This window comes from Calonectris borealis, chromosome Z (assembly GCF_964195595.1).
Source record: "Calonectris borealis chromosome Z, bCalBor7.hap1.2, whole genome shotgun sequence".
Taxonomy (NCBI): domain Eukaryota; kingdom Metazoa; phylum Chordata; class Aves; order Procellariiformes; family Procellariidae; genus Calonectris; species Calonectris borealis.
In genome coordinates, this window is record NC_134352.1 from 83,631,643 (window position 1) to 83,647,618 (window position 15,976).

General features: G+C 50.9%; 1 protein-coding gene across 1 annotated transcript; it reads right to left on the reverse strand.

The window, feature by feature from the left end:
• Nucleotides 1–4,737: 4,737 nt before the first annotated feature.
• On the reverse strand, nucleotides 4,738–11,776 carry LOC142075245 (zinc finger and BTB domain-containing protein 7C-like). Its single transcript, XM_075136334.1, has 2 exons — nucleotides 10,581–11,776; nucleotides 4,738–5,374 (listed from the first exon to the last, which is right to left on the reverse strand). Exons 1-2 carry the CDS (start codon nucleotides 11,759–11,761, stop codon nucleotides 4,738–4,740), a joined length of 1,818 nt encoding a protein of 605 aa, XP_074992435.1. The 5' UTR covers nucleotides 11,762–11,776.
• Nucleotides 11,777–15,976: the final 4,200 nt, after the last annotated feature.

Below are 15,976 nucleotides of genomic sequence, written 5' to 3' on the forward strand. Positions count from 1 at the left end.
ACCCTCCCCTTTGGGAATCTTTTTGAGTTTTTTTGACGTTATAAGCAAAGCAGAATATGAGCATAAAATGGGGTTAAAAGATTTAAAAAAAAAAAAATTAAAAATGTATTTAAATAGCTAAAAAGTAATTCACTTAATTTTCATTTTGTAGTTTTTTGCGCTCAGAAACACACTGTTTATGTGCTGACCCGGCCGTGGTCCTGCAGGCTCTGAGCACAGATGAGATGCTCAACGACCGACCAACTGCCCTGGGAGGGGGATTGATATTTCCATCTTCTCAAGCCACATTTTTGGACTGTGCCCGCAGGTCCAGACCCCTGCCCGAGCACCTGATGCTGTGGAGCGCTTCTCGGGAGCGTAAGGGAAGGAAAATAACCGCTGGTTGCGAGAGCTCGGGGTGTTCTGCTGGGGTTGCAGCGGGGCGTACAACCCGTCAGCCTGAGTCCCTGGTCCTCAGGCTTGGGAGGACGGACGTGGACCTTTATTTCCCATTGCATTCCCAGTGAAAACAGACTGGGAAGAAGTCAAGCCGACTGAGCTGGCAACGGTCCCCGGGCTGTGCCAGCGTCCCATCCTCCTGGGAAAGGTTTTGCCAGGGACTGCCGCATCAGCTGAGCAGGGAGGAGGGAGGGAACATCCCTCCCCATGGTTCACTTTATCTCACTGTAGCTATGGGAAAGGAAAGTTTAGTCCAAGCTAGTTTTTCCAAACCACGTTGGTAGGTAGTAGATAGGCAGGTGGTGTCGAAGGTGATTCATCCCACCCTTGGGAGGTCCAGCGTAGGTGGGGTGAATCACCCTCCAGCAGTACCTGCCTCCCTCCAGAGCCAGGATGGCATCAGAGGAAGGCTGGAAATCACGTTGCAGGTTAGGACACCCCAAAATTAAAGTGTCAAGATGTAGGTGTCTCAATGTGCACAGGGTGTCTGTTACTTCACTTCCAAATGGCTGAATGACGTGGGATGAGTCCCACCATTCATACCTGGGACCTGTTTTCCCGGGTTTTGCACCTCTTTCACAAATAACAAGGAAATTCTGCAACTCCAAAGCAGCAACATGAATTACAGGGCTCACGTTCGTGTCAGCTGGATTCACAGAATCATAGAATCACAGAATGGTTTGGGTTGGAAGGGACCTTTAAAGTCATCTAGTCCAACCCCCCTGCAATGAACAGGGACATCTCCAACCAGATCAGGTTGCTCAGAGCCCCGTCCAACCTGGCCTTGAATGTTTCTAGGGATGGGGCATCTACCACCTCTCTGGGCAACCTGTGCCAGGGTTTCACCACCCTCATCCTAAAACATTTCTTCCTTCTATCCAGTCTGAAGCTCCTCTCTTTTAGTTTAAAACCATTCCCCCTTGTCCTGTCGCTACAGGCCCTACTAAAAAGCCTGTCCCCATCTTTCTTCTAAGCCCCCTTTAAGTACTGAAAGGCCGCAATAAGGTCTCCCCGGAGCCTTCTCTTCTCCAGCTGAACAACCCCAACTCTCTCAGCCTTTCCTCATAGCAGAGGTGTTCCAGCCCTCTGACCATTTTTGTGGCCTCCTCTGGACCTGCTCCAACAGGTCCATGTCGTCCTCATGCTGAGGACCCCAGAGCTGGACGCAGCACTGCAGGTGGGGTCTCACCAGAGCAGAGCAGAGGGGCAGAATCACCTCCCTTGGACCTGCTGGCCACGCTGCTTTGGATGCAGCCCAGTGCTCATCGGTACCTGCTGCAGCCCAGCCCTGGGAGCCATGGTGAGAAGATGAACAAGAAGCCACCACATCGTGACCTGGGAGAGCACCCCGCATCCTTCCAGCCCAAGGCTCGGTGCTCACCACACCCGTCCCAGCTGGGGAAGGGGAGCAGAGCCCTGGGAAGGCACCTCCATGCTTAGCCGGGCTCCCACGTGGATACCTGTGGCCTGGAGTCACCGTACAACATCGAAATAGGAAGAAATAGGGTTTTCTCTAGTCCTCCCTCCCCACCCCAAAACATGATCACCACCAGCACCTGGCTCCATCCAACCCAACCCAACCCAACCCAGCGCAACGCGGGAAAATCAACCTTAACTCGTTAATCGTCATCAGCATCGCAACGCCAACGGCCCCTTTGGGCCGGAGCCCGTACCAGCTAGATGCTTAATTAATGTGTGATTATTTTGGCTTTCCAAAAGGTGCCTTTGGAAAGCACCAAATCTGTGTGTCCAGCAAACATCCGCAGACCTGAGGCCACGGGGATGGCCACGCCGGCCCAAGGGGGGAGGCAGCTCAGCATCTGCAGCGGCTTTGCCTTCTCAGCGTGGCCACAGGCAAGAGAACTAAGTCCTGCTAATAATTTAAGAGCATCCATTAATACAGTTTAATAAATACAGAAAAAGATCTAGTCTCTTTTTTTTTCCATCCACTTTCTAGCGTCAATGAAAGTTAAGGGTGATTGTCCCGTGAGTAACTAAGGCAAATTTGTTTTTGTGTGTGTGTGTTTCTCTCTCCTTTTTTGTTTTGATTTTTTTTTTCCATTGTTTTGTACATAAAGCAATCACATAAAAATAGTTATAAATAGAAAAATTGCAAAGTTTTTTTTTCCCCCCTAGACAAATAGGAAAAACAACCCAACCAACCCAACAAACAAATCGAGACAGAAAAACCACCTTGCTTCAAGTCCTCGTAGATTATACAGTACTCGGCATCTTTGGATACTTTACAATGACTCCAAATCGTAGACAAAAAAACACCTGAAGTAACCAGTCATCTGCAAAACGTCGCTTGTGTAAGAAGTTGATACGGATTTAAAAAAAAAAAAACAAAACAGTTTGATGCAGTTTTAAGAAGTTTTCTTTTTTTTTTTTTCTTCTTTTTTTTTTTTTCTTTCCCCCTCCATTGACTTGTTGCACGCGGAGTCTTTGTGGATTTCTTTTTGGAGAAGGAAGCGAGCGTTGGGCAGTTCCTTGGGATCGTTCTGCTATGGATGGTCTCAGAGCAGATGTCCTTCATGCCCTTATGGGGGGCTGTGGATCCTGGACCCCTTGTGTCCCCCCCCCATGCTGCGGTGGGGAGACCCTCATCCAGCCACCCCTTCAGCGCGGCACCATCGACGGGCAAACCAAAAAATTAATGAACCCACGGTCCTCTCGTTCCCTTTGATTCTGCTGATGTTGAAAGGTAACAGTAAAAAGAGAAAGAAAAAGCCCTAATCTGTAACATTTACATTTTTGGGCGCTGGTTTCGTGTAAAACAGCTTCCCAGGGCACCCGCCCCAAGCCATCTCAGCTGGTGGTGAACCTGGGGTCCCACCACGTCCGAGAGGAGCCGTTGGAGGCAGATGGCCATCAAACGCCTTTATTCTTGAGAGTAGCTCATGTTTTTAGGGGCTGAAGGAGGCTGACAGGGCAATTCCAGCCAATCTGCCACTTTTTTGGCCTCAAAAGAAATATTAGATAGGGGTGGCCAGGCCAGGGTCTGCAGGGGTGCTGGGGAGGACCATGGGCAACCTTCAGCTTGGAGCACCCTATCATGTTACTGCCTCAATTCTTGAACCAACAAATGGTGAAGAAGTAGTATTTCTACTTGCTTGCAAGTAGACAATCTCATCTGCAAGACATCTTTAGTGGACTTCTTTTCCACAAAGATCCCTTGAGACAAGCAGCAGGGATATTTGCACACCCAATTTTTTCCCATCGACATTGCAGATTCGGGGACACTCAAGTGTTTTGTAAATTTTTGTCATCAAAATATACGTAGGAATTAGGGGGAATTAAGGACACAAATCCAGACATTTCAGAACGGTCAGCGGTGGTGAATTCTGACTCTTTGGTTTGAAATGACTTTTTCATTTCAAAATTCCCATGTGGTTTATTTTTGCAAAGCATAGGTTTAATAAAAGCTCAGGATCGAAACATTTCTGATCCTTCCAAAAATTTTCCTTCACCTTTTCAAGCAACTGAAGTTAAAATACTCAAAATAGGCTTTGGTTCTCCTTCTGAAATTTTGAAATGGCCAAAGAACCAAAACAAGGAAAAACCCCCTTTTCCACCCAGCTTTGCTCCTGGGTGATTTTCTATCTCCTTTTTTTTTGGATTTTTTTTTAGGGTCTGAACTCATCCTGCACAGCAGGGCTTTCACCAGCCCTGCAAATCTCATACACCGCTGAGAAAGGCAACGGCCATGATCCTCCCCCTCCCAACGTCGCTGCTTGACCCACCCCTTTATCTCTTGTAGAATAAATTTTGTTGCCAGACACGGGAATTAATTAAAAAAAAAAAGAAAGTCCTTTTGACCAAACGGGCCAAGGAATGTAACATATCAAAACCAACTCTGGACGGCTTGTCCAGCAGGCGCCGCGCGTGGAAAATGGGGAACATCTCCCCCAGAAGAGCCATCTTATGGTGATGGCCGTGCCCTGGACTAAGGCAAGTGACATTTTTGGGAGCGTTGAAGAGAGCAGCAGTCCTGGCCTGGCCTTCCCGGATGGAGCCGCGAGCTGTGGGCAGCTGGATGGGGCAGCGAGTGCCCCACCGCCCCAAAGCCAAGTGCATCGCAGAGTCTAAAGTGCCGGTGGCCATGGGGCGCAGCACCTGCCCACCCACCCGCTCGCCCCGGGGATGGCCCCGTGCCCTAAGCCCCACGGCAGGCCATGGTGGCGAGGGAACGAAGAGCTTCTTGGGAGCCAGACGATGTGAAAAGGCAGGCAGGGACCTCGAGGGAGCCAGTCGCCCTGTTGGGAAGGGAGCGGACCCACGGTGGGACCGGGCACGGGTTTAGTTGCTCGCCTCCGAGATGGGAGCCACGTGGCCGAGCCCCGCCAAGCCGCTGAAGCCCGTGCTCCAAGGATCGGGAAGAGGGAAGAAGGGTTGGGCAGCGAGGTTTTCGTTATGGCCCAGGGCGAAGGCGAAGATGCCCGCGTTCCTCTCCATGTCCAGCTGGGCTCGCCTGAAGAGCTTCATCTGGGTTTCTTCAAACTGGCTCTCCAGCTCCTGCAGGCTGAAGGCGGTCTTGGTCCCGCTCAAAAAGTGCTTGGGGCTGGGGCCAGGAAGGCACATGGCCGCGCCGCCGAGGTGGCCACTCATCTCCTCCAACGTCGGTGGCATCACGAAGCTTTTCTCCACCGGTGGGCCGCCGGGAGCGAAGAGCAAGCCGGCCGCCCTCCACGCCGCCGGCTTGCGCCCTCGCCGGGGTCGCGCGATCCGGCAGCTCTGGCGTTTGATGTGGCGATGGAGGTGGTCGGAGCGGGTGAAGCTCTTGTAGCAGAACTCGCACTGGTAGGGCCGGACGCCCGTATGGATGCGCATGTGGTTCTTCAGGTCGTAGTTGTGCACGAATTTGGCGTTGCAGTGGATGCACAGGTACGGCCGCTCCCCCGTGTGCTTCCGCATGTGGATTTTGAGCTTGTCCTGCCTGCAAAAGAAAAGGCGCTCTGTCAGGCAGCGTGGGCTGGAAGGGATGCGGTTGGGATTGCCCCTTGGATCAGGAGAGGGAAAGGTGACGGGGCTTCCAGCCGTGGCACTGCCCCAACGTACGGATGCTCTCGTAGGCTGGCGTTTGCATCCACCTCCTCCTTCCCGGGGGACAGTGCCTAAACACCGCACCTCCATGTCAGGAGTTTGCAGCCCATCCCAGAGAGTGCAAAACAGCCTAAATTGGAGGAAAAAAACCCTCTGGAATAAACCCAAAAAACATATGGGAATATCTAAATAAGTACAGCTATATTCCTGCCTGCAGATAAGGAAATTAGTTGAACTTGTGGGTCAACGCTGCTTAAATAAAGTCCCTCCTGGAGCTGATTTTTCCTTTCCTTTTATCCTTGCATTGACCACTTGGTGTCTCAGGAGCTTTCGTTTGAAGCGGGAGCGTGGCACAGGGTGAGGCAGGCAGAGGTGCAGCCGCTCTGCGCCCGCTCTCCTTCCCAGCCATCTTCTCCAAGGCCAGCGCACATCCAGCCTTTTGGGGAAGGTTTTTAAATACAGCCGTGGAACAGCGTAATACCCATCCCACTAGCACTTATTTACAAATATAGTTGGTTTTTCTTCTTTTTAAGGGGAACATCTAAAAGCAGCAAGAATATTTTCCCAAGCTGGCAGTCCAATCACTATTTTTTTTTTTACCCATGAATAAGTGTTTCCTTCTGCCGTCTACAAAAATCACAGCGAAGGCACACGATTATAAAAAGCGAAGCTGATTGTAGCTGAACCGAGCCAAGCGCGCTGCCTAGGTTGCACCGACGGAGTTCAAGTAAGTAAAGAGCAAAGTGGGAGAATTCATATTGTTTTACAAAATGCTTTCAGTATGATCCCTCCAAGACATTAGTAACGTGGCTAAGAATACGGAGAATATATGGCGTCACGTCCTTATTATATATAAAATATGTAAGCATGCAAAAAAAAAAGAAAAAAATACCCCAAAAATCTATTTATGCTGGCGGGTCAAGCCCTCAAAACTTGCAAGGTGCTGCCTTTGCACTAATTTCTGCCGCCCTGCCAGTAGGCATCTCAAAATAGTTTTCAGTGACGGCCGGTGTCGGCCACGCCGCGAGGAGCGCAGCCCTGGGATGGGCATCCCTGCAAACCAGTCCCTCGGGATCAAGGGAAGTATCCCTAGCAAGAGAGTCACTTCTTCACCAGCCGATGCTTCGGGAAACCGATCCCAGCCTGGTCCTGCATCCTGCAGGTTTACAACTCATGCAGATTTTTAGGGAGACAGAAAAAAAAGCATCTCTCGGTCCCCATGCCAAGCCCAGGGCCAGATCCCAACTTCTCATTCTGAAAGTTTCAAGGATGCTGGTATCCCAGGATTTTAACGAGGGCGCCTTTCCCCCGAAAGGGCTGAAATCCGTTCTCAGCAGCAGACAAAGCAGCCTGGAAAATTTCATCCCAAACGGATAACGCGCAGCGAAGTCGTAAGCAGATGAACGCAGGGGCTCGTAATGCAAAGTGTTGGGAAACGTTAATAAAAAGCAGAGCTACCAGCCCCACCTATAATATAATTTAAACCTATATATGTAATGTTTAACCTAGCAGGATCGCTTTTCCTAATAAACACGCAGCGTGCCAGGACTGTATAATGTAAATACAGGCAAAGCTTTTTTTCAGGCTATTACCCATCTCTGGCAGCAGACGGGGAGAAACTCAATCCTCCCTGCCCCGGCAGCATCTCCGTGGGATGGAAGAGAGGTTTTATGGCTCTACCTGGAGAAGCTCAGAGGTTGGGGTGGGGGTGAAGCACCCCGGGGGAGGATGCGGCACGGGAATCACAGGCTTTGCGAGATGGGAGAGCTCGGCTCGCAGGCTCTCCGAAGGAGAACCGCGCTCCGTGTGTGTGAATAACCTTAATGCAATTGCATTAGGAGAGCGATTAGGGCTCTGCGAGCTGTCACAACACAAATAATAGGAACAAATAATGTTAACCTTTCTGGCTGGAACGGTTTCTCCTTGAGCACTCCGGGGTTGTCTTGGTGGAAAAGCTGAAATATTTGCAGTTTTCTCCAGCGTTTTAGCAGGGTAAAACAGCAGACTAGAAGCTGAGCAGCCTTTGTTTAAGGAAAAAAATTAATGAGCTATTAAATGAAGTCCTGCTTCCTGCGATCAGATGTCCCTGGGAGTCGGGAGTGGAAGATCCAGGTGGATGTGGGGTCCTTGCCGGGGGATACGAAGGGGAAGGGATCTGATGGGAAGGTTGGGGGACTCCCCACCAGGAAAATATATTTGCTCAATTGCCCCCAGTAAATTTGTTCCTCCACAGCTCCTCGAGGGCAGAAATAATGCAAAGGACCGATTCATTCAGAAATCCCATTTGGGAACCTCTGCTTCCCTGCACCCTCATTCCCAGGGGAGCCCAAGGGGGACCGTCTGGGCTTGCATCTCCCCGGCGAAGGCACCGCTCATTGCCGTGGGTGCGAGTCCGATGCTTTCGGGAAGCACGAGATTCCCCCTGAAAGCCAAACACGTAACGCAGGTGGCAGCGTTCAGGAAATCCCGGCGGAAATCTCTTTCTACATCTCAATCACTCCACTTGGCGTAAATACGCTTTCCCCTAAAGGAGAGCTCTCACGTTAGAGTAATGCTGAAAATGGCTAAAAAAAAAAAAAACCCCAAACAAAACCGAACAGCTGCGTGCTATTCAAAATACTTCCAAATACATTTAAAAATAAACCAATGTTTTGAAATTCCCACTTTGCTCAGAGTGTTAAAGAAGGAAAAAATCCTCCAGCCTTCAGCTCCGTGCGGGGTGACCCAAACAAACGGCTTCGTTTTCGTGAGTGATGATGGCAGACTGCACCCTTGGGTTAGTCCCAATTTTCTTTATGATTATTTTTTTGGGCTAAAGTCCTCCTAGCCCTATGCTTTGTATTTAAAAGCTGTTGAGCATATGGGGGGGATGTAGAAGCTGTCGGGTTTAACCCTGCGTTAGTAATGGGCCATACTAGACCATCTCTGCGTGGAGCTTTTAACCTCCAAGATGCTGATTTAACCTGTCTGGATTAGGGGTCAGGATACCTGAATTCCCACCTGAACCCTCCTACTAACCTTTGCAGTGACTGTGACTCACTACCGACATCTCTCCGTGCCTCAGTTTCCCCAAACAAAGCCAACGATGCTGCCCGTGCCTGTAGAGGACTTTGGGAGCCCTCTGGGAGGGCTCAGCTCTAGTACTCCCATCATGGGGAAGGTGTTGGTGATGGGTCAAGCTAAGCTATTTCTTCGTCAGCAATTAGCACCCGCAGCATCACACCCAGGAGAGCGATGGGGACGGCAGGATGGGGCTGGCCAGGTGGTCCCTCCAGCCCGGGATGCAGCCACACTCATCGGGCTGAACCCATCCCGCTCCTCCCAGCAGAGCCCTCCTGTCCGGAGGTGACGACCCAGCGCCAACCTGAGGATGCAACACCAGCAGGAGCCGGATCCAAATTCCTACAGGCAGGAATTAGCACCAGGCAGTGGCCTTTCCCCTGCAAATACCAGGGTGAGCCGGCTCACGGCGCGTACGCCCGCCCGAGGCACGATGCTCCCCGCATTATAATACAGCGTCTGCTGCGTTAATGGAGCGGAGCATGGAAATTTATTTTCAGGTCAAATCCTCATCATCTGCATAACCTCCACTCGAATATTATCACAGGGACGGGAGAAGAAAAGACAGGCTGAATGCGGGAGCACCCCAGGTGTCCGGCCATTGTCAGGAGCTCGCCTTTGCCTACCGTGCATATTATTTTCCTCTGGTTTGCTCGCCCCAGCCTAATAGGGCTCTCTCTCTCACACACAGCCAGGAGCTGAAATACCACGCTCTTGTCAGAAAGCTTTATTATTATGGTAAAGATTGTACTCATTAGATATTAATTATACCCAGCAAGAGCAGGTCCAGGAATCTATTTGTCTCTGCTCACCGATTAAATTTGCCCGGCTTTTCAGAGAAGACTTGCAAGCCGTAGCATTAGATTTGCGTAGCCCGCTCCCATTTATTACCACCGAGGGGTCCGGTGAGGTGAAGAGAGGTGCAAAGGCTGGGAATTGATACCAGGGGTGGATCTGGCCGGTCACACCTGCCTTGAAGCAGCCCATGTTGGGGCTGGTCCCACCTAACCTGAGATACCTAAAAGTTAGGTGTCCTAATCTAAGCCCCGCAGGTTGTCTTTGTGGTCAGGGATGACCCCTGCTCACCCCCTTTCCCCATCTACCTCTCTGAGGGTGCTGATCTCTTTCCACTGACCATGGAGGGAGTCGAGGTGCCAGGCTCTTGGGCGGCCAACGTTCAGGGTGATAAATCATAGAATCATAGAATCACTGAGGTTGGAAAAGATCTAGATCGTCGAGTCCACCCGTTAACCTAGCACTGCCCAGTCCACCACTACACCATGTCCCTGAGCACCACATCTACACGTCTTTTAAATACCTCCAGGGACGGTGACTCAATACTTCCCTGGGCAGCCTGTTCCAAGGCTGGACAACCCTTTCGGTGAAGACATTTTTCCTAATGTCCAATCTAAACCTGCCCTGGTGCAACTTGAGGCCATTTCCTCTGGTCCTATCACTTGTTACGTGGGAGAAGAGACCGACCCCCACCTCGCTACTAACGTACAATAATTAGGAGGGCTGCAGCCTCAGAAAGCCCAGACGCTGTCATGTCTAAACATGTGCAACTTGGTTGTGGTCTACACTGATGCCAAAATGTGCAAACCCAAACTAATTACATCCCGCAGCTAAACAGCCCTCCCAACTCAACGCAACTCCCAGCACATTGGAGATGAAGCCTCCTTGGCTGTTTGACCATCTGTTTTCCAGCTCCCTCTGGTCCAACTGTGGTGAACTATGGTGGGGTTGAAAATATCCTGTTACTTATTTAAGCTTCCGTCCAGCGAGCGGATGGATTCAGTGAGCTGTGGACGTGATCCACAACCCACCAAAATCAGTAGGTTCGTTTTCTTCCTCCACCCTCCCTTCCTTCCTTTTTTTTCCGAAGGGATAGAGATCATGCCCTGCTTTCTTTGCTACTTTTTTGGGGGAAAAAGAGCTGTGTGGCTTAGGAATCAGCCATGGGTCATGACGTGGCCCCTTCGAGCACCAACCACCCTCCCCGCACACGGCCACGCGTGGCAGAGGTAACCGATGCACACCTGGTAAAGCGGACTTCACAGATATTGCACATATACGGCTTCTCTCCTGTGTGGGTCCTCATGTGCCTGGGCAGCTTGCCGGCCCCCATGATGACTTTGTTACAGATGGGACATTGCTGGGACGCCTTGGGCTTTATCTTTCTCTCCTCCTCCAGAGGCCATGGGGGAAAAACTCCTCCAAACTGGGCAGCGCTTAGGAAATTGAGATAAGCGCTATAGTCAGTCTCTGCCTTAATATGCCCTAAGGGAGCTGCTGGGGTGTTGGTAAACATGTCCTTGAAGAAGTCATTAGGGAAAGAAGGCGGAGGCAGGTCTTCCTTCTCCTCCTCTTCCTTGATCTTCCTCTTTTTGATCACCAGATCCAAGGGGCCGTTGTCTACTTGTGGCTCCTCGAGCTGGGAGAAGGAGCTAAAATCGCCGTTCCATAGATGGGGGAAGAAGCTAGGGGCGAAAGGAGAGAGAGCTGGCCTCCTTTCTGGGATGTTCGCCTTAGGGTACAAGTTTTCCCTTAGCAAGGACTCGATGGAGAAGTCTCGTATCACACCCAAGTGTCCAGAGGAGTTATTGGCTGGGTAGTGATTTGGAAAGTCTTTAGGTGCTTCTGTATATGCTTCTTCGGTAAGATCAGACTTAGAAGGGCTTTGGTGACAGCTTACTTCTTGGACATCAGTTAGGTTCTCCTGATTGACAAAATCTTCCACTTCCTCCTCCTCCTCCTCTTCCTCCTCATCTTCATCTTCATCTTCATCATCATCTTCGTCCTCTTTGTCATCGTCCTCTTCCGCCTCTCTGTCGGGCTCCATGATTTCAAGGCATACATTGATAATGCACTGGATCTCCAGCATCTTGGCAGCGCTGAGGATGTGCTTGACGTTTGAGGTGGTGATGGTGAGGGTTGAGGTGTAGGCAAACTCGAGGATGGCAGAAAGTGCTTCAGGCTTGACAAAGTCAATCTCGTAAACATAGGGCTGGTCTGTTAAAGTGCCGGTAGTGAAGAGTTTTTTGAAGTACTTGCTGCAGGCAGCAAGGACGGACCGATGGGTCCGGTACTCCTGGTCCTGTACAATGAGGATGACATCGCAGAGGAGACCGTCATGCCGCTGCTCGTTTAAACCACATAAGACTTCACTGCTGTGGTTCGGGAATGGGATCCCGATAAGATCTTCAATGCCATTGGCCATATTCTCATGTAGTGCCCTAGGACAAAACATAGAGAGTAGAGCATTAGCAGGGGATTCCCAACCAATAATGGCAAAACGACCCCGCCTTCTCTCGGTGTCCTCCTCTCCCTCGCCTCGCTTGGACCTCTGTAATCACCTCCTGCTTGCACTGCCCCAGTGTGTCTCCATGTCACCTTTAACTCCTTCCAGGACCTCTGTGATTTAAACTCTGCTCCCCTCCACATCTCTTCGTCTCCTCCTTTGTCTCCATGCTTCTCTTCTCGGTTCCCACCCTATTCACCTTTTCATAACCACCGCAAGCTCCCTCTTCTCTTTCACACCCCTCCCCCAGGAACCTTGTGCAATGACTCCCTCCCCATCACGTTTCTTCCACATCCTTCCAGAGCCAACATCTTTCCAGGCACATGTTGGATTTGCCCTGCCAGGAGCTATGTGGGGAAAGGGTGATGTTGTATTGCTTCACGCTGCCAAGTGCCAGCACCTACAACGCTTAAACAAGACGAGCCAGGGAGTGCCCATCTCATCTACGCAATTGTTTTTGGGACTGGTACAACTGGACTGCTGGTCATGGCTGTTTGCTGCAGCAGGAGAGCAGTCCTTATGAGGCAGCAGGTCTCCAGTTCTGTGTCCTCCTGCTGCTTCATGCCTGGAAGCTATCCCATGTCACCTCAGCATGTGGACAACCCGCATAGGGACGTCTTCCCGAGGGATCTGGGAATGGGGGAGGCAAGCGAGGAGTTGTGTGTCACAGCGTACCTAAACGCTCGAAGAAAGACAACCGGAGAGCGAGGGTCTGGCCAGTGGCAGATGGCCGTCTGCTATCTTCACCCATGAGCTGAGCTTGCTCCGCTCCCAATCCCGTTTGGACTTGTTAGCATGGTATCAAATGCCCTGTGCATCTGGCAGACACCTTCCCCTGCTAGAGCAGCTCCAGCTTCAAAGGGAAATTCGGAAGCAAAAAGCCCACACCCAAAAGGAAAACCGGATTTTTTTTTTGCCATTTTTTTATCTGTAAGATGTTTCCTCTTTCACATGGCTCCAGCAGCCCTTCCACATGAGAAATCCCAGGAAAGGAGAGCGACTTCCTCCAGCAGGCGATGAATACATTAATCCCATCACATACAGAATACATCAAACAGCCAGAATGACTTTGAGTACGCTAACCCTTTGGAAACCCCCAGGACACAGAGCAGTGTCACCTCTCCGAGCCCCGGCTCGTGGCCCCGCTGCAGGTAGACACTCAGTTCACAGCCGAGCGGTTCATCTCCGAAAGAGCCCAGAGTACACCTAAGTAAAACTGCAGCCCGACTCCGGCCGCTTTCGCAAGGCTGAGACCATCAGGCAGGTTCCCAATCCCACCCCGTGCCTCTTCCGCATCTCTCCTGGGATCCATCGCCACGTCCTGGGTGTCCTTCCCTGCTCGGTTTCTGGCCGCTCTGTCTCCAAACCTCCTTCCCACCAGCTGTGGGAACCTGGTCTGCCTCATGGTGTGGGGCTGGCTCCCACCCTACCACCAGCCTCCAGCCCTCAGGGATGGAAAGAGCCTGGTCTGATGGAGGTAGTCCAGGGAAATCCTTGCTTCACCTTGGTCGGCAAGCCAGTGACCCTTGGGGGAGGCTGGGGAGCCATAGAGGGGATCAGACTGAAGCAAACATTCCCATGGGAAGAGGAATGCCGTCTCCCTTCTCCTCCCTCCGCAGGGTCAATCTCCAGCCCAGACCTTGCAGATATCTCCCCCACACCTAATCAGCGCTGCCGAACACTCGCCGTGTGGGAGCCGGCGAGCGAAGGCCTTGGGAAGACGGTGCAACCCAGACGGAGCATGCCCCGGGGAAGGGTTAGGGACCACCAGCCTGGTGGGAGCAACGTCAGGATGGGGGACAAGCTGTCCCTGAGCTAGTGAAGCCTCGTGGGGGGCTGGACCCACCATGGGAAGCCCTCTCCAGCCACCTCCCCATGCCCAGAGATGGGGAAAAGAACCGGGAATTACACCCCCCCTCAGCTCCAGCCACCGACATTTTCGGCCGAGGGACGATGTTCCAGTCTCTCATCCCCTGGTGTGCCCATTAGCTCCACGCTAATTATGTCTGTTGTCTGAAACAAATTGATTCATTATAGTGTGCTGTGCTTAACCATGTTAACTAGCTACGCTCCTCTACCAGCTCGACCGGCTCCGTATCAAATCTTCCTTGAAAATCGCCGATAAATGAAAGTAAATCCGATGTGGTCTTCAAGTGGAGTGTAAGATAATGAATAACCCCTGAGCCGGGGAGGAAGAGATAACTTCCTTTTTTAGGCTTTGTATCCTTAATAATAAGCATGAGCAATTAAATTTCTATTGCTCTATTTATCTTCTACTCGTTTATATTTGTTTGGAAGGAGCATTAGTGTTAAAGGAGCTCCTTACGTGAAGGGACGTGTCGTCCTACGAATCTATTTTGATCTTTTATTGCCAGATCACCCTAAGTGCAAAAGATGAGAAAAGCAGAATGTTAGACTACCCTGACAATTGTTTTTATGGAGGTTTTTTCCAGACACTAAACTCTATCCTCCCTAATTTGTGGATTATTCACTCGGCAGCAAGAAAGCAAGAAAAAATGGAATTAGAGGATCAGGGGGTAGGTGATTATAAACTAAAATGATGTACAGCTCCTTTTCCTTTCTCTTCCCCTCCTGGTCCTCTCGAGATGCGGTTCTGTTAACCGAAGCACTTAGGCAAGCCGATAACTTTACAGGATGCTGGCAAAATTGAAGGTGATTCATGTCATTTAAATAGGAGGGGGGAAGAGGAAGAGAAATAGCCCATTCATTTGCATACATTTGCATTTTTTTAACTCGCAGGGTGGTTTGACAGCTCCGGAGCTCAGCGAGCCTGAGAAATGACCTTATGGTTCCCATGCCCCCGGGGAGGTTGATGGTCACAGGCTGGAAGTGTGCTGAGGCTGATGTTTTCCTTCCTCCCCCTCCCTCCTCTCCCTCCTCCTGCGCTCCCCCCCTTCCCCTCCCCACCCCAAGGGTGGGGTCCTCAAAGAAAATAGCATCTGATGGTGACAAATGTCATCAGTGCCTGCACATCCATGCAAATACTGGAAGGACTACATGGAGTTAAACAGAAAAATCCCATTTTATAATAGAAAATTACAGCATTATTAAAATAAACCGGAGTGGGGGGAGGGGGGAAAGGGTGGAGGGCACCTAAAATAAATGTATTCTTGCAAGATGACGTCCTGAAAGATTGCATTTATGGGCACGCTTAAAACTCATTCATTACTTTCTTGCCATGAAAAGCCTCATTTATAAAAGAATGATCCTGGGAGATGCTATTTGGATACAGGACCGCTGCCCGCGGGCGCGTGGCGAGCTCTGCCAGCGTATTTAGGCACCTGAGGCTGGAGAAAAGGAGGATTGGGGGGAGCTGAGCTTTGTCCCCTTTTTGGGTGAAAATCCTTCCTTTTATGAGAAGGATGGCGCTTCGCCAGCCCGGGGCGGCGACCGCCGCACCAGCGCGATGGAGATGTGTAGGCAGATGTAGGCAGATGCAGGCAGGAGTCTCTGATGCCGAGGTCTGAGCTCGCTGCCTGCCTGAACCCAGATACCAGCCAGCCACCGCAGCAATATTTTAAACCGTCTGCTGTGCGCGCTCCCTGGGTGACCCAAAGCTCATCCAGGGCACCCTGCTGCTCAAAAGCCCCTTCTATTTTTTATTTGTATTTTTTTTGGTTGCTTTATTCTCACGTCTGCTTTTAACTTCAAGCCTCCTTCAGTATAATACAGCTTCTGAAAACCAATAATATATCAGCGTAAAACTGAAATACCCGAGAGGGAGAGAGGTGAAATGCTCATTTAGCATTGTGATAAGTAAAAAATAGAAGTATACCCAATAGATTATAGAGATATATCTACAGAAAATAGATAAAGGAAACTAATATTGCCTATATTCATTTGTACGAGTGGAAACGGAGGCCTGCCACAGCTCGCAGGAGCCCTGGGAAAGATGTGCCAGCCCCGAGGTGGGACAGGATCCTGCCCCTGCGTCTCAGTATTGCTCAAAGCCGGGAGCAGGGGACCTGGGACCTGTGAGGGCTCCTCATCAGCACTGCCCTCTCCCACCTCCTTCCTCATCTCCGGCGACAACGTCCTGCCAAGCCGGGCCCTTGGAGGAGATAAAAACTGTCAGGAAGAGCCCAGGGCTCTTCAGGGCTACGGCAGGACTGG